Source organism: Alligator mississippiensis, chromosome 1 (genome assembly GCF_030867095.1).
Source record: "Alligator mississippiensis isolate rAllMis1 chromosome 1, rAllMis1, whole genome shotgun sequence".
NCBI lineage: Eukaryota > Metazoa > Chordata > Crocodylia > Alligatoridae > Alligator > Alligator mississippiensis.
The window spans coordinates 160,741,101-160,764,074 of record NC_081824.1 but is presented as its reverse complement, the minus strand read 5'-3'; the positions used below and the strand labels follow the sequence as shown (position 1 = coordinate 160,764,074).

Genomic DNA, 22,974 nt, shown 5'->3' with positions numbered 1-22,974 from the left:
TCAAATTTATGCAATAAAATGCTTATTCTCAACTTGGTTTTGGACAATGTTTCTACTTAGCGGGCACATCTACACATGCCCCTGACTGCACATTTGGTACTGTGAAGTTATTTAGTACTTGTGTTAGCTTTAGCAAGTACTTAATGACTGCACAGTACCCGCCAATACTGCACAGTCCCTGTGGTTCACGGTTTTTAGATACTACTTCACCATAGCGATGAGCTATGACAATGTAGCGCTGGCATTAGGGTTTGTACCCGCTGATGCTAGTTCGCTGTAGCAACGAGCCCAGCGTTACTCTTTTTAAAAATATTACTTAATTTTTAATTTACGAATAAGGACTTACGGACTCCATAACAACTCTTGGAACAAAAAATCCGTTGAAGAAAGAATAAAGACTCAGAAGAAGAATCAGGAAAACCAGGAGATATTTAGAAGAAATAACAAAGGCAAACCATATCATTTTGGTAAAAAAGGGCAAAGTGTTGATGTGTTTTCAGCAGCGACATAAAAAAAATGTGGACCCCACCACAACAGATCAGTTTTGTAATACAATAGACTTTCGTCCTGAACTATTAAATGGGACCAAGTATCACGGAAAAGGAAAAAAAAATTTAAGTCAATTAAAATAAGTAGCACTGAAGTTACTACAAACACACAAAAATTTTTACCAGTGCAGCCATCTTGTTAATTTGCCCCTCAATTGTGTTCCTGAATCAAAGGGCCCATTAATACTGGCTAAATAACATGCTACAATTTGTATGAATAACAGGGATTAACAAAGAATACATGGCAAGTTTTTCCTCAGAAGCTTTCAGGGCATCTTCACATGTGCTCCAGGGGTCAGGGGAGGGATGCTTTAATTATAGCAGCTCCCAGAGCTGCTCTATTAAAGCACCTTCAACATCTTACATATTCAGTGTCCCACACTTCAAAATGGCAGTGGGGGCACTAAGTAGAGCTCGTTCGATGAGCTTTAGTTAAAGCACCCATTTTGAAGCATAGGGACGCTGAATACACAAGATGCAGAGGCTGCTAGAGCACGCTAAGTAGCATGAACCAGCAGACTCGATTAATCAAGTCTGCTCTTATGCACTGTAATTACAGTGCGTTGGAGCAGTGTCCCCGCATATCTACAGGCATCCTCTGAGATTAAAGTTAGAACTTTAATAACATTTCAGGAGTTTATTGGTCATTCTGTTGGGCCTGAGCATGTCAAGAAATAATATAGTTGGAGTTTGTGTATCCCAAGGAGTATGTAACTCAATTTTTTATTATCAGCAAAGGAATTTTTTCCTTGGTTCTTGACATAATGCGTCCATACTTTCTTGGCACTGAGTCACAGCGACCTTCTTCAGTAGAAGAAAGAAAAAAGACTCCTCTTTCTAGTCTATTCAGTATTGTTTCCATATCAGCCAGAAGGGTTGCTTCAGGGCAATTAAGGGACTGTGTTCCTGAACGAACTGCCTCCATGAAATTTTCAAGCTCTAGGAAAAAAACTTAGGTCTCCTGCATAACAATGAAGAGAAAAAAAAAACTTTTATGAGTTATAAAAGCAAGGAAAAAGTTACAAAAGACATAAATCACTTACCTCTGCAAGCATATCACGTAGTTCCGCCTCACTTGGGCAGCAACCTAATGACCTTATGATTGTACCAACTTCTCTGTAAAAAAGAGTATCTGTAAGCATATCTATAGAACTGCAGCACATGTGAAAGATCCAGCCATCAATCCAGAGTAAGTATGCATGCATGTGTGGGTGCATGGGTCTTTAGAACTAGGCCTAAAAAACTAAGGGCCAGATGCAAAAGCACTTAGGTGCTTAAAGTGCAACCTGCACAGAATTTAGGCACCTAACAACAAGACCTACAAAATCTCTACCTAAACACTTAAATGCCAAGAGGAGCTTTTGCCAGAAAAGTTACTTAGGGTGTCCAGAAGCACTGCCATTTGGGGCAAGTTGAGTATCTTAGCATGCAGTACCCACCAACTGTTTTAGAGTCATGAACAAGACATCCCTGTGTGTAAGTCCATTGCAGGGCCCCATCTTGTAAAACTGTTCTGAGTGTTCCCCAACACTACTGAGTTCAGCATAACACTTTTACAGCAGCCATAGTCACTTCAATTGAAAAATAATGGCTGGGGTGGAGAGGGCGACTAACTTTACAGTCTGTACTAAAGCCCTCACTCAGGCACTGGAAAATCTGGGTTATATACCTACCTCCATGGGTGGTTCCAGGATTTTATGGAAGCAGCAACCAGCACTGCCATGGTGGCTTCACCCCCACTCCCAATGCTCCCAATGGCAGACCATGCTGCGGGAGCAGCAGCCAGGGACATTTTTTAAGTTCCCAAATCCAGTAAGAATCCTCCCCAAATCTCAGCAACTTCTACTTTCCCCTCTGTGCTCAGCAGTATGTGCTCTCCTCTCCCATTCCTCTCTTCCCCCTCTCTATTTATAGCAGAGAGTGGTGAGAGCAGGGAAATTCTTACCTTTTGTGGGGACTTAAAGTCTCTGGCTGCTGCTCTTACAGTGTGGTCCAAATGGGCAGATGTGACCACTGAACCCACTCTGGTTCCAGCCTTGCCTATCTCAGTCTGAAGGGGTTCAAACTGACAGCTCTGACCACCAAAAAGTGTGCCATAGCCACCAGACTGAAAGGAAGAATTAGAGGTGTCTCGTATTAATCAAATAAAATGTGCTTTTTGTAGGACAAGCTTTGCAAAAAACCACAAGAAAAAACCTCTGTAATTTATTCTGAGAAGGGAACAATATCATCTGATTGATACTTTCTTGTAAACTTTGCAACTTCATGTTTAAAAGACAGACAATACTGTTGTTGGCCCTGTCAAAGTAAGTTCATCTTCCCTCTTCAAATATATCCAATGTTCTGAAAGATAATATTAATAATACTTTTACAATTTGGGTTAAGACTTGTGTTGTACTGCCACCTTCTGACACAGTAAAATAATATATTATTATAATGGGAGAAAACCTTGACATGAAAGAAATAATACACGTGAAACCAAGAAAGGATAAGACACCAAATCCTCAGGATGTTTTTGTACGATAATAATTTTGATTCAAGGTGGTACATTTATTGGGTTTAATGGACTTTCTAACTTCACTTCTCACATCTTATGGTCTCAATAAAGAGGTTGTGAAAGAAAAGTTTATTCACCCAATTTAGTTGTTTCAACATTTTCCCTAAGATACATATCCATTATGCAATAAAAATCAAGATTAAAGCAAATTTCATAGCTATTTAGCAAAGATTACAGAAGCAAATGACAATTGAAATAAACAAAGAATAGATATAAAAAGAAAATGGGGCTCATTTAAAGGCTTTTTTTCCATGTGAAGCAATGAAAGACATTAAGGCGTAATCTGATTTTTCCCTTGTAATTTAAAATATAAAAGCACATACGTAGACAGAAGTATGAGTAACACATATATATGAGTATGTAGAGCCATACCCTGCTAATCTCCACATCCAGCAAAAAATTTAAAAAGACGTATTGTCTGCATACACCTTCTGCTAATGGATGGTAGACACATACCCCATGCACGCAGCACTCAGGATTTTTGCCAGCAGCATCCATATGGCACACATCTGCCCTGACAGTGCCTGTCACTTCTGCACACCAGGGGCACAAAGGATGGTATGTGTCACCTGCACCTAAACTGCATCATCCAAGATGAAAATGACTCCAGGACAGCAGAAAGACAGGTCACAGAATGCATTTATAGGCCTCACATCTTGAAAAAAACCCAGGCAGAAAAATCTGCACAGGCAGGCAATTTTTCATTTTCTTCCAAATGATTGCGCATGTGCATATTTCTGGTTCTAAAGGAGTGGACCACTCCAGTTCAAAGATGGGAACTCAGAGACTCACAAAACAAAAACGAGAACATTGCCTCATCAAATTTCGCATCAGCTCTAAAAGCTTCAGAGACTGAATGTATGAATAGCGTTCAGATGACAGTTTTGCAGAATTCTGATATATATGTGTGTCAGTGAAGTTGTAGACACTGGCTGAACTCAGGTAGAATAAACTCGTAACAATGATAGGTAGATGCCTTCTAGCATGCCTTCATATAGTCAGAAATCCATTTTAGCAGTCTTTGAAAATGATTTGCCTCTCTTCCTTTAGCAATGATAGCAAAAAACCTATGTGAGGACCTGAGCAGCTTCTTTCTTTGTAGATAGGGTGCTGGGGCACACGTGATGTTGAGGCACGGAGAAATGATTCTCTCCTAAATGTACACTGTTTAGAGAAGAATATGGGAAAGTAAATTTGCTGATTCAGGCAGCATTCAGTGAGCACCTCTGGTAGAAGTTTGGGGTTTGTTCTTAGACTCTGTCTAGGCAAAAGACAACAAAGAATCCTACTCTCTTCGTTGAGACAATGGTAGCCCGTGATGACATTTCCATTTATAAGTAACAGCTGTCCACTGACACATCACCATCAGCACAAACAAGAACAATGATAGCCAAAGGACTAAAATGAGGTTCCACAGTAGGATGAGGCTGTTGATAGGTGGAAATCCTATTGTGGAAGGCCATGCAGGTACTCAGAATTATTGTTGCTAGAGCGCCCACTATCACTAAGGGTGTGTACAGAAGTTACATTTTTCACGTGATGAGGCCCCCAAAAGCACTCTGTAGCTGTAACACAACAAATGTTTCTGGCTGCTGTTCCTGCCCCTGCTAGCCCATCAGCTGCTTCCCACCCTGCAGCTCCTTCAGACGGACAGTGGATCTGGGATCACCCACCTGTCCTGCTCCTACACAGAGAAGTCCCTGGTCTTTACTCCCTAGGTCAGGGAGTAATGTACCAGGTGAGAAGCCCCTGTACTCCATGCCTCCCCACCAGCGGTTGGTTTTCCCCCAGTTCAGAGCCTGTGGCAATCCCCCTGACCCCAGCTGCCTCCACCTTCCCTGTCCTAAGACCTTTTGGGATCTTGCACCCCTTTCTCTAATCCCCCACCCCCACAGATTTGCTGGTGTGTATCAACTGGGATGAGGGAACATGTTCTGCCACAGGCAATGTTCAGCAGGTTTTTCTATTTAAAAAAAAGTTTGGCAACTTCAACATTATAAACTGAGGCATGTATCTTCCTCATGCCACATTCCCTCAAACCCTGTTTTGTGTCCCCAGAGCTGGAGACCTATGACGCAGAGCCAGGGCACTGGCACTTGAAGCTTTACTCCTCCAGGGAGCAGTAAGGTCCATGAAGGTGAAGAGGTAGTCAACCAGGGCTTCATGGATACGGCAGCCTGCTACTTCATAATGCCAGGGCCCCCAGCATTGGTGGAGGGCTTGGCCTCTCCCCCATCCCTGCACCACGTTTGCTTGTGCTGACAGGCCCAGTCAGTATGCTGTGCTTCCTTGGCCCAGGCTTCATGGAATACCTCCCCTCAGATCTCACGGATGTTGTGGAGGACACACACAGCACCAATGAGTCACGTCAGGTTTTCCTCATCCACCTTGAGGTGTGCATTGAGAGCCGGCCAGGGTGCCTTGAGGCGGCTGAAGGCACACTCCATCATCATACACCTGCTCAGGCAGTACTTGAAGTGCTCCTTTCAGTGGTCCAGCTGCTCCCATAGAGCAGGAGGGGTAAGCCAGGTCATTGACCTGAAGGGGGCGGGGGGAGGATGACATCGCCAATGACAAAATCAGAGAGCCTGGGAACATAGTGCTTGCTCTCCATCAGGTCAGGGAGTTGGGAGTTACAGCAGACACAGGCATCATGGGCACTGTCCACTCAGCTGGCAAAGATATGGGTGAAACATCCCCAATGGTCAGTGATGCCCTGCAGGATGATGGAGAAGTAGCACTTGCAGTTGATGAATGCCTGGGCACCCTGGGGCAAGCAGATGATGGGGATAGGCATGTTGTCCACAACTCCCATGCAGTGGGGAGGCCCATGTTGTGGAAGACAGGGACCACCTCCTGCAGGTTCATAAGGTGAATGAGGCAGTTTTCCAAGGTATCTTGGATAATCAGGCACACCTCCTGGACAGCCTCTCTGGCTGTGGACCTGCCCACACTGAACTGGTTGGCAATGAAGCACAGACTGTCGGGGGTGGCAGCTGCATGACAGTGATGGCCACCTGCTTCTCCAGAGTGAGACGTGGCCACATGCGGACATCCTAGTGCACAATGTAGGGGGCCATCTGGGCAACAATGTCCATGAAGGTGGCCTAGCGCATGTAGAAGGTCTGGAGCCAAAGTTCATCATCCCAGGTGCCAAGGATGATCCACTCCCACCAGTCCATTTTAGTGGCACGGGCCCGGAACTGGTGCTTAATGATCTGGAGATAGTGTCAGATTACCCTGGTGTTGTAGATGGTCTCATCCTCATTGGTCACATGGAAGTCTGTGGCACAGTCCAGGATTCTTGGCAGGCATGGGGTGCAGCAGATGGCAAGACACAGGATGGCTGGCTGGTGGCACATGGGCATGAGGGCGCATGCCATGGTGATCCACTGCTGCATCAGGTTCATCTGGGAGCACATGATATCCCACAGCCTCCAGTGAGAATCACACAGGGTGACCAGCAGGACCTGCCACAGCTCCTGGTCCTTGCTTGGGTACAGGCAGTGGGATGCCATGGCAGGGTGCAGGCTGGCTGGGACACACTGTGACAAGCTTGTGATAATAGTGGGTGCTTGTGTGTTGCTCAGCCTGGCTCTCATGACACATGCTGGAGCTGGGAGTGGGGGAGAGAGTCTGTGGTGATGTGGCAGGGGCCTAAGAGAGATGACCCCTCCCCCCCAGCTGGGCTGCTTGCTCTCTCAGTCCCGGGTACACTTTGGGGAAAGAGAACCCCCTCCCCCGCAGTGCACCCAGGCTGGCTGCCAGCCCCCGTGGTCCCCCCTGCCGTAGCACACCTGAGCTGATTGCTGCCATCCCTGGTCCCAGGTGTGCTTTGGGGAGACAAAGCCCTCCCCACCACAGCATGCCTAGGCTGACTGCCAGCTCCCCCAGTCCTGTGGCACTGTGGGGAGAGAAACTGTCTTCTCTTTTCCCCACCCCAGCCAAGCTGTGGCTCTCAGCTGGCTGAAGGGGGAAGGCAGGACTAGTATGAGAGGCTGTCACTGACAGCCCAGGGGTGAGAGACAGCTGCCCCAGGCTGCTTTTGGCAATCTTCAGCAGCCCTCAGATCACGCTGGGAGGCATGCAATATCACCTCCTGCCTCCTGGCCTTGGCCAGTGCAGGAAGGCTCCGAGCACCCCTCCTTGTGAACACACACCAAACACCAAATATCTTTTATGTTTGATCATACTGTAACTTTTAGCATTTTGTGTAAAGCGCAAAAGTTACAGAGTGATTGCAAGTGACTTCCTGCACTTCTGTACATACCCTAAGAAGCTAGAAGTGGACGGTAGTAGCAATTCAGGCTGCTGTAGTATGAACAAGTCTGCCAGTACCTCAGGCTGTTGCAAGCTGGACTTCCAGGGTACTGAAACCAGCTCACACCACAGTACTAAAAACAATACTGCAGCTTGTGGTGCCATGATGAGCAAAGCCAGAGGAATTCTTGGTGATGATGGTGCCACAAAGGCAGAGGTTGACATAGCCAAATTCTTGGTTGATGAGGAAGCCTTAGGTGATATTGCTTGCATCTGGATGTTGCTTCAGTCCCAAATCATAACCATCATAGTGGGAATAAACTTCAGAGGAAACCACTGAGAGTCATAAAGTCGGGTGAAGATGGTGTGGGGAGGAAGATGTTCTCATTTTTGAGGATCATTTTGTGGGATGACACGTCAGAACTATCCTTCCTCTATATTTGTACCTTTCCAAATGAGAAAATTTTGCCAGGTTTGGTTATTTTGGACACAACAGAAGCACTTAATGTATCTATCACTTTGTGTATTGCCTGTTTGCTTGAGGGGCAACAGTTGAATCACACAGCCCCTGAAGTCATTCTGGTTCCAGAACTAAGGCTACCATAAAAATGTACAACAGGTCATCACACTACATTAGAGAATAAAAAACATTTGTTTGCTAGTAGTTTCAGATAACCAACAGCAAGCTGCTCGGTTTTGAGCCAGGATATGGTTGAAAGGCTCTGAAGTACAGTTGGTACATCCTGCCCTTGACAGAGTATAAGGACATATCAGAGCACATGTATTGTACAACATACTGACACTACCAGCCCAAAGACTCCATGCTTGAGTACACAGGGCAGACACATGGCAATAGTGGAATTTGTATATGGACAATCACTCATTGGAGAACTGATTTAGAAGAGCATAAGAATATTACAAAATTCAACAACAGAGACATAGCAAGCAAGATGCAGAGATGGCTCAGTTTCATAGCTTATTTTCTGGCTGTAGACCAAAGACAAAAAGAAATGGGAAAATATGACATGGCTATATCCAATAAAAATAGGTGCATTTCTGGCAAAATACTCCCAAACTACCTCCAGTTTTCTGTCTTCTTATTGCATATTTATGAATGTGCTAAAGAATCTGGTATGTTAAACCAATGGAACGATTTACAAGCTTAAAAATAAGCATGTGCCAAACAGTTTGAGAACTGGGTCCCTTCTTTCAAAATAAAGCATTAAACACATTACTGGATGTATGAGTTATTTTTAGGTGATCTGCATATTTTTTTAAAGATAGAACTGTGCCCTTTTCTTACTCCTTTTTTATGATGCATAAAAGAAGGTTGGAACATATTTAAAGGATTTTTTCTCTTTAGCTTTATTTTGTAACTACTGGAACATCAAGTCTGGTTATTCTTTGTGTTAGCTGAAGTACTAAGTAGGGGCAGGTCTCAGAGATGTGTACTGAAAGCTGTTATACCCTACTTGAAGACTTGGGGTGACTAATCTTTCAAAAGAAATATTCTCTCTCACCATCAAACAACAATAGATAAAATGTATCCTTTTAAATAGTCTGAACACAAATCTGTCAACCCTTCAATGATTGTCTTTCAGTCTCCCATCTCTTATGATTTCATAATTTTACTGGTTCTCAGTAATGACTGGCTGTATTTCTACTGGAGAACGAGTGTCAACTGAACCAATGAAAGTTGCAAGCATGCAGTGCATCCATGCTAGTACAAATATGAAAGGAATACTGAACACGTTAGTAAAAGTAAATTTTATGGTAATAGCTTAAAATTACCTCAGAAATAACTTCATTGAAACACAGTCTTCTGATATATACAAATAACATGTCAAAAGAACGGTAAGGTTACAAAACCAAGTACTCAAAAGTTAGAAATTGCACTATTTAATATTGCCAGTGCATTTTTAACTGGACAGCCTTGTCTGCATTCTTTACAATACAGTTTTTAATTACAAGACCACATACAACTTTTGCCATAGGACCCTGGTCTCATTCAGTACAAGGATGAACAGTGCTTGTTACATGAGGGGCAGTTCAATATTTATATTATCCTCACTATTCAACATGTAGCTTCATACCCCTCAAGATGTGTTCAAAATACAGAATTCTTAATGTCTTTATGAGCTTCTCTATGATGCTTATGAATGTACTGAGTGTTTCATAACTATTAATAAATGTAATATCATCACTATAAATTGAGGTATTATCCATATTCTGCTAAAAATGAAAGAGGTGTTCTACCTAAAACAGTGGTTTTCAACCCTTTTTCATTTGCAGGCCCCCTCAGTTCTTTTCAAATGGAGGTGTGGACCCCTTGGAATTGTAAGTGTAGGTATTCACATACTTTTTATTTATCATAGTCATTTGTTGTCACCTTAGACATAGTCTGCACACCCCCAGGAGTCCGTGGACCACAGGTTGAAAACCACTGACCTAAAACTCTCATTCACCTCTGTGCAGGTCTATTTTATGCACTGAATGAGGAAGAGATCCTGTAGAAAAAAAAACATATAATCAGAAGCATATAATCATGCCACCAAAGACTGAAGCCTAATGTATACTCACAAGTGGACTGAATTAAGGTTGCAAAGGAAATGTAAACTGTCACTTCCTAACTTTTGAAGCAGTGGTTTGTAACCTTGAGCAGGTTTGTATATATGTATGTGTATAATCTTCTAGGTTAAAAACAAACCAAAACCTAAGAGATGCCATCATGTGGCTTTGTACTGACCTAAATGGATTATCAGGATACTTGGAATCTTTAGAACCTCTCTCTATCAAGCTCATGGAGTAAACAGACAAGTAGTCATAAGAGCCTATCATCATCCATGTGGATGAGCACAAGTAGGAGGAGGCATCAGTGAGTTTCACAGATATTTGCTAGCCACAAAGGAATGTAGAAAGGAATCCTGGGTTCCGTTCCAGGATTAGGAAGGGAATGAACTCTCATGGCTATAAACTATCTTCCCGTCTTCTACCCAAGTCTTAATCTGTCTCAGTCCCATTCTTTCCCCCTACCCAAGCTCCTTGTCCAATTTCAAGGTTTGTCTAAACAAGGCAATTAGTGTCACAAATTAGGATAATAACATATTCACCCAAATCCAAGACAACCCTGAATTTAAGATGAACCCCCCCCCAATTATTAGATTCTAAACATGGAAAATTATACATTTGTTTTAATTTTCCACATTTAGAATCTAGTTATTAGAGGGTCAAATTCTTCTCTCCCATCAGTGCCACAGGGAAAGCAGTAGCAGAGAAAACAGCAGCTGGAGGGCAGGCAGCCTGCCCCATACCCCTAGTCTCTCACTTGCTATGTGTCCCCTTTGTGCCTGCCCCCTTGCTTCCTGATCCCCCCCCTTCACATTTGCAACTTTTCTCTCTCTCTCTGCTGGGGGGTATGGAGCACTTGGCCAGGCCAGGCAGTAGTGGTGGCTCTGGCTCCAGCCACAGCTAGGGTCAGGTCCAGAGCCAGAGCAGCTACCCCCACTACTCCATGCATTCCCTGCACTTCACTCTGCTCTGTGCATCTCTTTTCCTCCCTGCACTATGCACCCCTTCCCCACGCTCCCTTCCCTGCATTTCACTCTGCTCTGTGCATCTCTTTTCCTCCCTGCACTATGCACCCCTTCCCCACACTCCCTTCCCTCCTGCACTCCCCTTCCCCCATGCACTTTCCTTGTGCTCCACATGTCCTTTGTCCTTCACTCTGCACATCCTTCCCCATGTTCACCACCTTTTCCTCCATGAGCCCCGCTATACTGCCTGTCCCCTTCCCCACATCCCTTCCTTGAGCTCTCCTTACTACATGCTCCCCTTCACCTCTACCCTTCCCCCACACTCCTTCCCCCACGCCCTTTTCCTGCAGTCCCTCTCACTCCACAGGTCACTTCCCCTGCTGTTCTTTTCCCTGTGCTCCCCCCACCTCCCACACTGTGCGCCCCTTCCCCATGCTCCCCTCTGCACTACACACCTCACCTCTTCCCCTGAACTGCACACCACCTTCCCTCTGCTCCCCCCACACCATGCATCACTTCCCCTGCATGCCCCCTGCTCCCCCAACCTGCTACATGACCCAACTTGGCCACATTCAAAGCCACAGCAGCTGCTTGCCTGGCCTATACTCAAATCTAAGATAAGGGGGTCCCTCCCCATGCTGAATGGGGGGGGAAAAAAACCTCATCTTAGATCCAAGTAAGTACAATAATTAACAGTATACTAGCAACTCCACACTAATTACCTTGCACAGAATGTTTTTCTGCAAGTAAATCACTTCAGTTTCTAGGATTATTTACCCCAAGAGCAAATTCCGAGCAGCTAGTACTTTGCAAACTGACACCCTAGATTACTACACACTAACTTCCTTATGTAATTAAACTTTCAGTCTCCTATAGCTGGGCTTCTCATTCAACTGAGCCCACCTCAGGCTCCTTGCCTTAGTCTCTTTGGACAGTTAAAGTTTCCTCCCATCCCCTCAGCACCTTGCTCTAGTCTTCTTGCCCAGCCAGTCCCATTTTTCTCCTCCTTCCAGCTCCCAATCCAATCTCATCCTTTAATCAATGAATAAGTATCTGGAGGATCAGAGCCAAAAGGATTAACTTCTCACAAAAGCAGATTTTGAATTTAGGGCCTTGTCTCTATATTATTTCTATGTGAAAAGATTTTCAAACCTGACATCCACAGTTTTATTACTTTCATGGTCAAACACTTCAAAAGCTTCTGTAATCTTTTTCTGAATATCTGCTATTGCAGCCTCTGAAAAAAAGGAAAAGAAAAGATTCAATAAGATAATTTTATTTTAAATTTAAGTACCAACCAAAAGAAAGACTAAAATCAGTCTCCACCCTGAAATGAAGGAATTCACTTTTGAGCTTCCCCATTCCCCACAAACCTTGGGGGAAAACAATTTCTTCAATTGTCTTCCTCTCTACTATATTAATCTTGGTTTGAAAACCCTCTTTTGGGGAACAGGAAGATGAGAGAAAATATTTTCCCTTTTACTTTCTTCCTCTGTTCAAAAGGCCCCAGACAGCAACAATCTCCCTATCATCCTTCCCCCTCCTCCCCACACTTGCTAGGGCAGTGGTGTAGCACAGGTGCCATGGGCAGCCTCTACATGTGGCATGCAGCAGATTGAAGAGAGGACATGCAGTACAGCCACAGATAGTACACAGAGCAGAAAAGCAAAGCAGCCAACCAGGTAGAGAGTACAGGACAGAGCAGCAGATCAGGCAAGGGAAAGGGATTGGAGTGGCACCAGCAAAGGTGTGGGGCTTAATTTATAGCATATCTGCCAAACAGGTTGCCCACCACCATGTTAGGGGATGGGTGTACCACTCTTCAGAGTCTCCTTTATGTTGCTCCCATAAATCAATGAAGCAAAGCACTACCAGATTACAGCCTTTGAAGCAACTCCCAACCACTCCTGGCCTGGGAGAAGTGGTTCATACTTCATTCAACCCAATATTCTCTGCACTAGGATCCAGAATGATCTGGATAGACTGGAGAAATGGTCCACAATCAATCAGATGATATTCAATGAGAACAAGTGCAAAGCCCTGCAAAGAAAGACCTGGGGGGTTACAGTAGACCATATGCTAAATACGAGCCAACAGTGTGCTCTTGTTGCAAAAATAGCCAACAGCATACTGAGTTGTATTAATAAAAGTGTCTCTTGCAAATTAAGGGAAGTGATTCTTCTAGTCTATTCAAGCCTCACCTGGAGTACTGCGTCTACTTTTGGGACCCACCCTTCAAGAAGGAGGTGGATATAGTGGAAAGAGTCCAGCACAGAGCAACAATCAGCAAATGATTAGAGGCTCAGGAAGCAAGATTTACGAGAAAAGGCTGAAAGAACTAGAGTCATTTAATCTGGAGAAAAGAAGATGGAGAAGGGATTTGATAACACTCTCAAATCCCTGAAGGGCGATTACAGAGAGGATGAAGATGGGCTTTTTCTGCGACTGACGGGGACAGGACTAGGAGCAATGGCCTCAAGCCACACCAGGGGAAATTTAGGTTGGAGATTAAGAGGAACTTTCTGACTACGATGATCAGATATTGGAACAGGCCACTGACTGAGGGAAACTGTGGAATCTCTATTCTTGGAAGTTTTTCAAGAGCAGGTTAGATAGACACTTGGCTGGGATGGTTTAGTCAGGGATGATCTCGCCTTGAGCAGGGGGATGGAGTAGATGACCTTCTGTGGTTCCTTCTAGTCCTACTTCCCTATGATTCTAGACCAACTCTTCCTGTTGCTTCCTTCTCCCTCCTTCCCTTGGTCACTTTCTTTTTTTTGTTTCATTTGTTCATCTGTGACTTCCTTCTATAGTTGTCTCCCTGTTTTGCCTTCCTCATCTAGTTTTTTTCTTTCTGAATCTACTTGGAGTTTAAATTTGTTTTCTGTTTCTCCCACTTTGAACATCTGGCCTTCCTTTAGAACTTCTCAGTTCCTATAGTGGGGCTACTATGGGGCTGTGCAAAGGTAATATAATGTACTTACTTGCGTACAATATGATTTAGATATAGCTTACTGGTCTTATTCTTCTCCCTGACGTTTCTCACATAGTCACTTATACATGTTCAACATGAACGTAAAAAGTGTAAAAGTGGAGGATTCTTATTTGATAGTAGTAAAAGCTTTGTTATCTGGCACCCATGGGGAATGGGGGGTGCCGGATAACAAAATATGCTGGTTAATTGAGAGGCCCGAACAGGCGTCTTTGCCTGTTCAGGCTGCCACTTCTCCCACTGCGTCCAGGGCGTCACGGCCCCTCCCACAGCATCACCACACTTCCTGCCGCATCGCCAACCCTTCCGTAGGCCCCACAGGCCCTGAGAGACAGGGAGGCAGGACACGCGCAGCCTGCTATGCCCCGGGCCATGGGGGCTTAGCAGCGCAGGCTGCTTTGTCTGGGGGCTCGAAGAAACCGGAAGTGCCACGGTGGGCACTTCCGGTTTCACTTTACCTTACAAGCCGGCATGCCAGTTAATAGAACATGCCGACTTGTAAGGTGCTGGTTAATGGAACTTTTACAGTATTTATACATACTCTGAACACAAGTTGAAACAACTATGCAATATGCAAGTTTGTGAAAACCTCTCTCCAATGCCTTTTTTTCCCCTGTAACAGAATTGTCTTATTGCTAACTTGGCTTCCTTCCTTGTCAGTACATTTTAGGGTTTCCCCCAAAAAATGGTGTATAGACTGGCATGCATCTCTAAAGAACTTACTGGCTTGATCCAGAGCACATGTACTTAATGGAATGACTCTTACTCCTGACAATAGGTTTTGCATATTATTTTGTATTTGCTGTTTTAAGCCTTATGTATACTGCAAAAATTACTGTGACTGACTTGGGGTTTCTAGAATAGGTAAGCTGAAACCAAAACTGAACAGCCTACCTTCAAGTAAATATAAATACAAACCTTTGAAGAACTGTGGCACCCTTTGAAGAACTGTGGTGTGAAGTGATGATATTAAATTTATTAATAGTTATGAAGCACTCAGTACATTCATAAGCATCACTGAGGCACCCTTTGAAGAACTGTGGTTAAAACCTAAGTGGACCTAATTGTAAGTGGGCTGAAGCTCAACCTATTGAAATTGATGGGAGCCCTTCCAATGATTTTGATGGGCCTTGAATCAGAACCCTACAGAGCATCTGCAATTCACAATTAACTAAATAGACACTTAGCTGTTCCTAACATCAGACCTTTAAATTCTAAATTTCTCCTTGTGTTAGAAGCAATGCTTCAGAAACATGGGCAGCTGGTGCCTCTTAAGTCTGGGGGGAGGGCACCTGCAGAAGCTGGCAGTGATGGTGGTGGCAGGGACAGGGCTGGTAAGCACCCACAGAAGCCACTGCTGGCATCGGGGACAGGGCTGGCAAGCACCCACAGAAGCTACCGGAGGTGTCAGCAGTGGGGACGGCCCAGTCAGGGGGGACACATGCCTCCCCATGTCCCCCTACCTATGCCTATGCTTCAGAAATGGGGAATAGTCAAGCAATTCTTCTAACACCTTAATAGCATCTGGCGAAGTAGGCTGTAGCCTATGAAAATTCATGAATCTCTGAGAAAGTCTATAAGGGCACTTTTACATGCGTTTCCCGGGTGAGGGACTTTTTAGAGTAGCTGTGAGAGCTGCTGTAATTAAAGCACCGCCACATCTCCTGTATTAGTGTCCATGGCTGTGTGTAGACAAAATGAGGGACATGTGTGCACAACACTTTAAAGCAGGTTAAATGCTTTTGCACTGCTTTAATGGTGTTGGTGTTTGCATGCATCGGTAGCGTATTGCGCAGTAATTCCAGCTGCTGTAGGAAATTCGGTGGTGTAATGCACCTTAACTGACTTGGGGTGCAGCAAACTAACTCCAAGGAGTTTTAGTTTGCTTCCCTACAGCTGCAGAGCAAAGCACCAGGCTCCGTGCAGCTCAAGGGTTCTGCAGGAAGCCCATGCAGGCAGTCTGGCAGCAGCCGGTGAAGGCAGGCTCCACCCAAGAAAAGTGGCGATTTTTTTCCCCTGGAGCCTGCCTGCCTGCCTGCCTGAGTTCCATGGAGACCTGGTGCTCCCCTCCACGGCTGTGGTGCACCCTGGGACACCCTGAGCCAGGTGTCTGAGGGCAGGTGCCGCCTGGGGCGGGCGACGCTGCCGCTGCCACAAAGGGAAGCACCAGCTGCACCCCCGCAGTCCAGGGACTGCTCCGCCTGCTGGCAGCTTGCTCTCCCCTCTCTGCCACTGGAGAGGCAGGTAAGTTCAGGTGTGTGCACAACACAGGGGGATTAAAGGGCTCTAAATTGAAGCTGTGTTTTTAAAAACCCACCACTTCAATTTAGGGCCCCCATTTCATCTACACATGCCCCCCTGAGCTTAAAAATGGTGGTGGAGGTGTTTGGGCTAAAGCTTGTTTTTAATCGCGGGGACACTGATACAAAAGACACAGGAGGCTGCTGGAGCACAGCAATTACCACACTTCAGCAGACTTGATTAATTAAGTCTGCTCCAACACACTGGAATTCCAGCACATCGGAGCAGACTCTGTGCTTGTGGCACTGTAAGGTGCCACACTGCCCTACCTTCTGCCTACCTCAGACTAAGACAGCTAACCAGCTTGCTCTACCTTTATAAATGTTATATCAGAATCTTAGTATCTTTGTAGACTAGCTAATGATTGTATTCCTGGTTCAATAGGTGACCTTTCTTCAGGAACTCAAGTAAATGAGAGTGATTAATATAAATTCCTAGTGCTGAAACAATGTATGTATCCAGCCTTTTGAAGTTTCATCAGGAGAAACAGCACATGCTGGTTTAACCTGGTTCAAGAAGCCTGAGAGACAAAGTGCCTGAAACTGAAAAAAAAATGACCACCTGGACCCGGGAAAAAGGCTGATCAGTCACTTCAAAAACTGATGTGAAATTGTGATCAAAGGGGATAGGACCTGGGGAGAGTATGAAGAACTTTAAGCCTGTCAGAGTCTGCATGCAGAGGATGGCTAACTGTCTTGGTAAACTGGAAATACACGTAAACTGTTAATTGTTTTATTGTCTGCTTTTTCCTGTAACGCTTGTTCTAACAAACAGTACTTTGCTTTATGAAACTAGTTACTGGTTAACCCTGTTATCATCCCCAGAGAGAAAAAAGCTCCAAGTGTTGAACTAAGCTTAGCTAATTAAAGTAAATCGCAGAAGCCTCCTGGGTAGATTCCTAATTTGGAAGAAGAATATGTTCCTGCTCCAAGAAATGTGACAGGCAGAGGCTGGAGACCTATACAGCATGCCCTCAAGGAGGCAGTAAACTCAAGGAGGCGGTAAATGGTTTGTCTAATTCAGAAACTGTGACAACACCCTAGTCTACTGAAATCTTTCACTTCATGGAGGATTCTGTCTACAGGTAAATGAAGACAGGCATGAACTGGTCCTCCTTAAGTTCTTTCTAAAAGGACATGCATATATAATAGCTACCCAATAAATACACCAAGCTTTATAGATCTGAACACATATAGCTCATAAGCAAGAGAATTTGCAAACTGGAAAGAGGCAGCATATAAAATTAGCTGGGTTGTATTTTTGCATTTTGTTTTGAAGAAAAGTAGCTCGAATGGAAACTGAAATCTGTTGGACCCAATCCCAATGCAAACAACTGCTTATTCCTAGCAATGCATATTATTTCAGTTATCATAGTATTTTTTATTTTCTCAGATTCAATTATTTTTACATTGCTTGAGCAATCAGAAGAGATGATATAAAAATAATTTATCAAATATGTTAAATACAAAGTCTATTTTAACACTCTTCCTTCTTCTTTCTTTTCCTTTAGTGTTTTCCAAATCCTTTGGAATTTTTAAATTTTCTCCTTTGTGCACTACGATAGATAAAGCTCCAGACACTGCCCCTTTTGCGAGAGCAATACAGGAAGGGATTCCTAAATGAATTCTCCTAGCCGCAGTCAGTCTGAATTTCCCCTCTTTAGACTGTTCAGGCCAACTTTGGAACCTGTTTCAACCTACCACTTACAGCCTCCCTGTCCTATTGGTAACATTTCTTCTGCAAAGCACCACTTCTGCAGCCAGAGCAGAGAACAAAAGCGTTTAAATAGATATGGTTCTTCCATACTCCAAGTAACAAGCATTTTAAAATTGTTTTTAGCTGATAAAACTTGCTAGAATCTATGATTAATTTAAACATATGCGCTTTCCTTTCTCTCCCCCTGCCCCAGGCCAGGTTCTCTGAAAGCCTGGCAATGGAACCATGCCAGTTTCAAAGCCTGCCATTCCTTTCACAGAACTGAGAAGTTACATTTGTTTGAAGAAGAAACGGCATCAGAAGGAGAGGTAGGCAAGTTGGGCCAAGATTAAACAGCCCCCAAAAATGCTAGGGTGCAACAGTTGACAGTTCACAGGGAAAGGTCTAGTCGCAAAGCAGTTTGAATATCATATTGTAGAATATGAAATTCTGAAATCCCCACAATGCACCCTTTAAAATTGTGACCTGCTTTCCAGAAGACCGGAGCACCAGCAGCTTGCATTGTCTTTACTGGGTGAATGGATGCTCAAGACCTCTCAAAAAATCAGGAAAATCATTCATTTTCCTTGAAAAGGAATGCTGAAATATTAATTTGTATTAACATTAACCTAATATAAATGTTAATAAGTTGCATCCATAACTGTACAACTTATATAGCTCAACTGTTGATATTACTTTATTTAACCTGTGAGAACTTCAGAATGTTTCAGACTACTAGACTACAACATGATTTCCAGTTTAGAAGTTCTAGTCTAGGGGTTGACAATGTTTTTGGACAGAGTACCAAAAACCCCCACAACCTCAATTTGTAAGATATTGGCCTGCCATGGGTGGATGACGTGGGCTCTACAAGGGGGTCGATCCTTGTTGTGGCAGCACAGTCCCAACCCCTTCCCTGCTGTCCACCCCAAGATGCATGTGCCAAGCAAAATGCCTTTGCATGCTATGCTCTGGCACCCATGCCAGGGGTTGCCTACCCTTGTTCTAGTCAATAATTTGTTGCCACATTGACAAATTGCAGTCACTCTTTCTCTTCATGGTTACAACCCACGTATTAGGTGTTCCAGAAGTATTTTCCCCTTCTCTATTTGTTTGTATCTTTTCAGTTTTTTACATATATTTTTCATTTACATTCTTCTTGACAAATGTAAAAGTGGCTATCTTTCTATAACCAGGAATATTTTGTTTATGATGTACAGGCAGTCCTCAACTTACAACATTTCGAGTTACAAAGTTTTGCATTTACAACGTTTATAAATTGACACCCTGTTTCAACTTTGACGTCAGTTTCGACTTTACAATGCTCAATCCGATGTGACGCCACGCCACACCACGCCCACGAACAAGTTCTCTGCATCACTCATCTCCCTGGAGAACATCTGTCCAAACTTCCTTAGACACTTTCTTTAAGAAAGCAGACAAGACTCCAGAAAAACCTGCAGCCAAGACTCCTGAGAAGACTCCAGCCAAGAACTCTTAAAGTCCAACTAAGAACCTTTCATAAGTCCAGCAAAGTCACCTCAAAGAAGTCCTTCCAAATCAATAAGATTGCTATTTACAATATAAATACATTAATGTAGCTATATTAGTCATCTATAATTGATCGAGTACAAAATTCTGGGGTATTTTTGGTAAAAATAGGGTATTGGGCCTTGGTTCAGGAACCAATCCCCCATTTATACATTGTTTCTTATGAGAAAATTGGTTCCAAATTACAACGTTTCGACTTAAGACACGGTTTTCAGGAACCAATTGTGTCATAAGTCCGAGGACTACCTGTAGTCAAAATGTAGATGCAGTGGAGAATTTTGTTTTCTATTGATACCAAGATGCCTTTTAACCCCTACTACTGAATAGAGGGGGTGTCTTACTAATCTAAAAATCAGGAGTGAAATAATGAGACTCTCTGGAACCATAAATCTGAATCCTCTCTTGGTTACCCTAAAACTTTTATCCTTCCAAATCCAAATAAAACTAGGATCAGGCAATTTATAGTTTTTGGATGAATCTTTTAGATAAAATATATATATAAATGAATGAATAAATAAGAACTGGGCTGCTCTGCATAACCATTAAGGACTGCGGAATACTCTTAAGCAGTAGTTCCCAATGTGGTGCCCATGGGTGCCATGGCACCCCCCAAGTTTTATTCAGGTGCTCGCACACATTTTCACAATCAGTAAAAATCATTATTCTAACAAATATTTTTTACCTAAATATTTTTGTAAGCAAAGGGAAGCTGCATTTTGAAGTCATGGATCTAATGCCATTTTAAGTAATGGATGAGATGTTCAGATTGATCTAAATTCTAAACATTAATATTCATATTGGTGCCTGCTACTTTCTCTCTTATATGCCCAAGGGAACATTCCAATATAAATGTTGGGAACCCCTGCTCTTAAGGGATTGCAATGGCTATTGGTCAAAATACACTACTGCAATAGTCTGTTTGGCTACTGCCTTCCACTTCAGTGCTAACCGTATTCTGGAGGATATACTTTATTAAAACTTCATTAGACACGGGCTGCCCATTGATGCCTTGTACCTTCTAGAACAAGGTGTCAGACTCATCTCACCCCACAGACCATAAAAGCATTACTGGGACAGTCTTTAAAAGCTACTACTAGTGTAGCTCAGGTACAAAGGACCATAGGGTAGTGCACCTAGGGAGGAAGAGCCAGCAGCATACCTACAGGCTGGGGAACTCCCTTCTAGTCAGCACAGAGGCCGAAAAGGATCTTGGTGTCATTATTGATTCCAAAATGAACATGGGCCACCAACGTGGGGACACAGTCAGGAAGGTAACCACCTTGTCATGCATCCACAGATGCATCTCGAGCAGGTCCAAGGAGGTGATCCTCCCCCTCTATGCGACACTGGTCAGGCCGCAGTTGGAGTATTGTGTCCAGTTCTGGGCGCTTCACTTCAGGACAGATGTGGACAGCATCGAGAAGGTCCAGAGGAGGGCCACTCACATGATCAGGGGTCAGCAGGGCAGGCCCTACAAGGAGAGGCTACGGGACCTGAACCTGTTCAGCCTTCACAAGAGAAGGCTGAGGGGGCATCTAGTGGCTGTTCACAAACTAGTCAGGGGGGACCAGCAGGCATTGGGGGAGTCCCTGTTCCCCCGAGCTCTATCAGGAGTGATAAGAAATAACCGTCACAAGCTGGCAGAGGGTAGATTTAGGCTAGACATCAGGAGGTGCTACTTCACTGTCAGGGCAGCTAGGATCTGGAACCAACTTCCAAGAGAAGTGGTGCTGGCTCCTACCCTGGGGGTCTTTAAGAGAAGGCTAGATGAACACCTTGCTGGGGTCATTTGACCCCAGTACTCTTTCCTGCCATGGCAGGGGGTTGGACTTGATGATCTGCTCAGGTCCCTTCTGACCCTACCAACTATGAAACTATGACCAGCAGGCTATGGGAGAGTCCCTGTTCCCCCCAGCACTACCGGGAGTAACGAGGAATAATGGCCATAAGTTGATTGAGAGTAGATTCAGACTAGATACCAGGAGGCACTACTTCACAGTCAGGCCAGCTATGATCTGGAACCAACTTCCAAGGGAAGTGGTGCTCACTCCTACCCTGGGGGGTCTTCAAAAGGATAGACACCTTGCCAGGGTCGTTTGACCCCAGCATTCTTTCCTGCCTATGGCAGGAGGTTGGACTTGATGATCTGCTCAGGTCCCTTCTGACCCTACCTACTATGAAACTATAGCATGTCACTTTGTGGCAACCCAGTTTCTGTGTTTTCAATGTGTTCCAATGCCATTGGAAAACACAGATTGCAAACTCAGCTAAAATATGGCATATACTTTGTATCATTTATGTTCAAGAAAGAAAAAACTCAGACTAGAACAGGTGCAAAGGAGGACTACTAGTATAGTCAAGGGGAATGGAGGTCAGCTAAAGAGCTTGGCTTGTTTAGACTAGCAAGACAGAGGAGATATGCTTACTGTCTACAAATATAATTAAACAACAGGGAGGGAGAAGAGCTATTTAAGGTACAGGCCAATTTAGCACAAGAACAAATGGATATAAACTGATCACGAATAAATTTAGGCAGGAAATTAAAAGAAAGTTTCAAACCATCACAGCACTCAAGTTCTAGAACAGCCTTCCAACAGGAGAGGTTAGGGTAAAAATCCTAACTACTTCCAGATGGAACATGGTAAGTATATTAAATGGATTATATTAGTAGTTCCCAACCTTTTTTCTCCTGCAGACCAGAACAGAATGGGGTGCACGGAGCCCGCTGCCTCCCTCCTGGGGCTGCCCCACCCTCCAGCTTTAACCCTGCATGTGCCTGCCGGTGGTGGAAGCCGCTTTCCCAGGCAGACAGACAGGGGTCCGAGCAGGAGGTTCATGCCATGACCTGGTAGCCAACACTTTGCGGCCCAGTTCCAGGCCATGGCCCAGTGGCTGGAAACCTCTGAATTATATGACCTGGCTGTCTGCAGATTAGATGCTATGGTTGTCTATCCAACCCTTTCTGAATTGTGGGTGATTATGACCTGATTTTTTAAATAGATCCTAGCTTTCTGAAGCCGAGTACCGAAAATGAGAGGCTGCTTTAAAAACTACAATCCTTTTGGACCTATCACCTATCAGATTCATTGCAAAGCTATGGTAATTAGTATATCATGCTCCTTACAAAAAGATCCAGTTTTGCCACATCCGTATCAGATAAACCAGACACCCTCAGCATCCCAGCATGCTCTCTGGGCTGAGTGGGGCTCTCTGCTGAGTGGCCCCTCCCCTCTGCTCCCTGGCTGGAGTTCGGCACAGACTTGCAGGCACAGAGCCTCTGCCTGGCTTCTCTCTGCTAAGCAGGGATTATTCCCCCCTCCCTTCTGCCTTATGCAAACACCTCAGCATTAGGTAGCAGACCAAACACTGGCTAAGGTCCATGCTGTGGGAGAGGACAGAGGCAGACAGGCTTTTTGGAGCTAATCAACAGGTAGCTTAATGTCCTTCCTTGGAAGAGCTGTTTAAGAAGAGCTCCATTAATTAATGGAGAGAGGCTTTGTTTTCTTAATGAGTTGATAATTACTGAGTTACGGGTAA

General features: G+C 44.2%; 1 protein-coding gene across 2 annotated transcripts in view; it reads right to left on the bottom strand.

Annotated features, from left to right (window-relative positions):
• The window catches only part of EFCAB2 (EF-hand calcium binding domain 2), a 52,838-nt gene that overhangs the window by 17,972 nt on the left and 11,892 nt on the right, over window positions 1-22,974 (bottom strand). The window contains exons 2-4 of one of the 2 annotated variants that reach the window (XM_019500638.2): window positions 18,373-18,486; window positions 12,051-12,135; window positions 1,592-1,664 (exon numbers count right to left, since the gene is read on the bottom strand). In XM_019500638.2, coding sequence (XP_019356183.1) covers window positions 1,592-1,664; window positions 12,051-12,135; window positions 18,373-18,409 — 195 coding nt within the window. In that variant the 5' untranslated portion in view covers window positions 18,410-18,486. The remainder of the gene's footprint in view (window positions 1-1,591; window positions 1,665-12,050; window positions 12,136-18,372; window positions 18,487-22,974) is intronic. The other variant, XM_006273130.4, reaches the window with a different exon arrangement.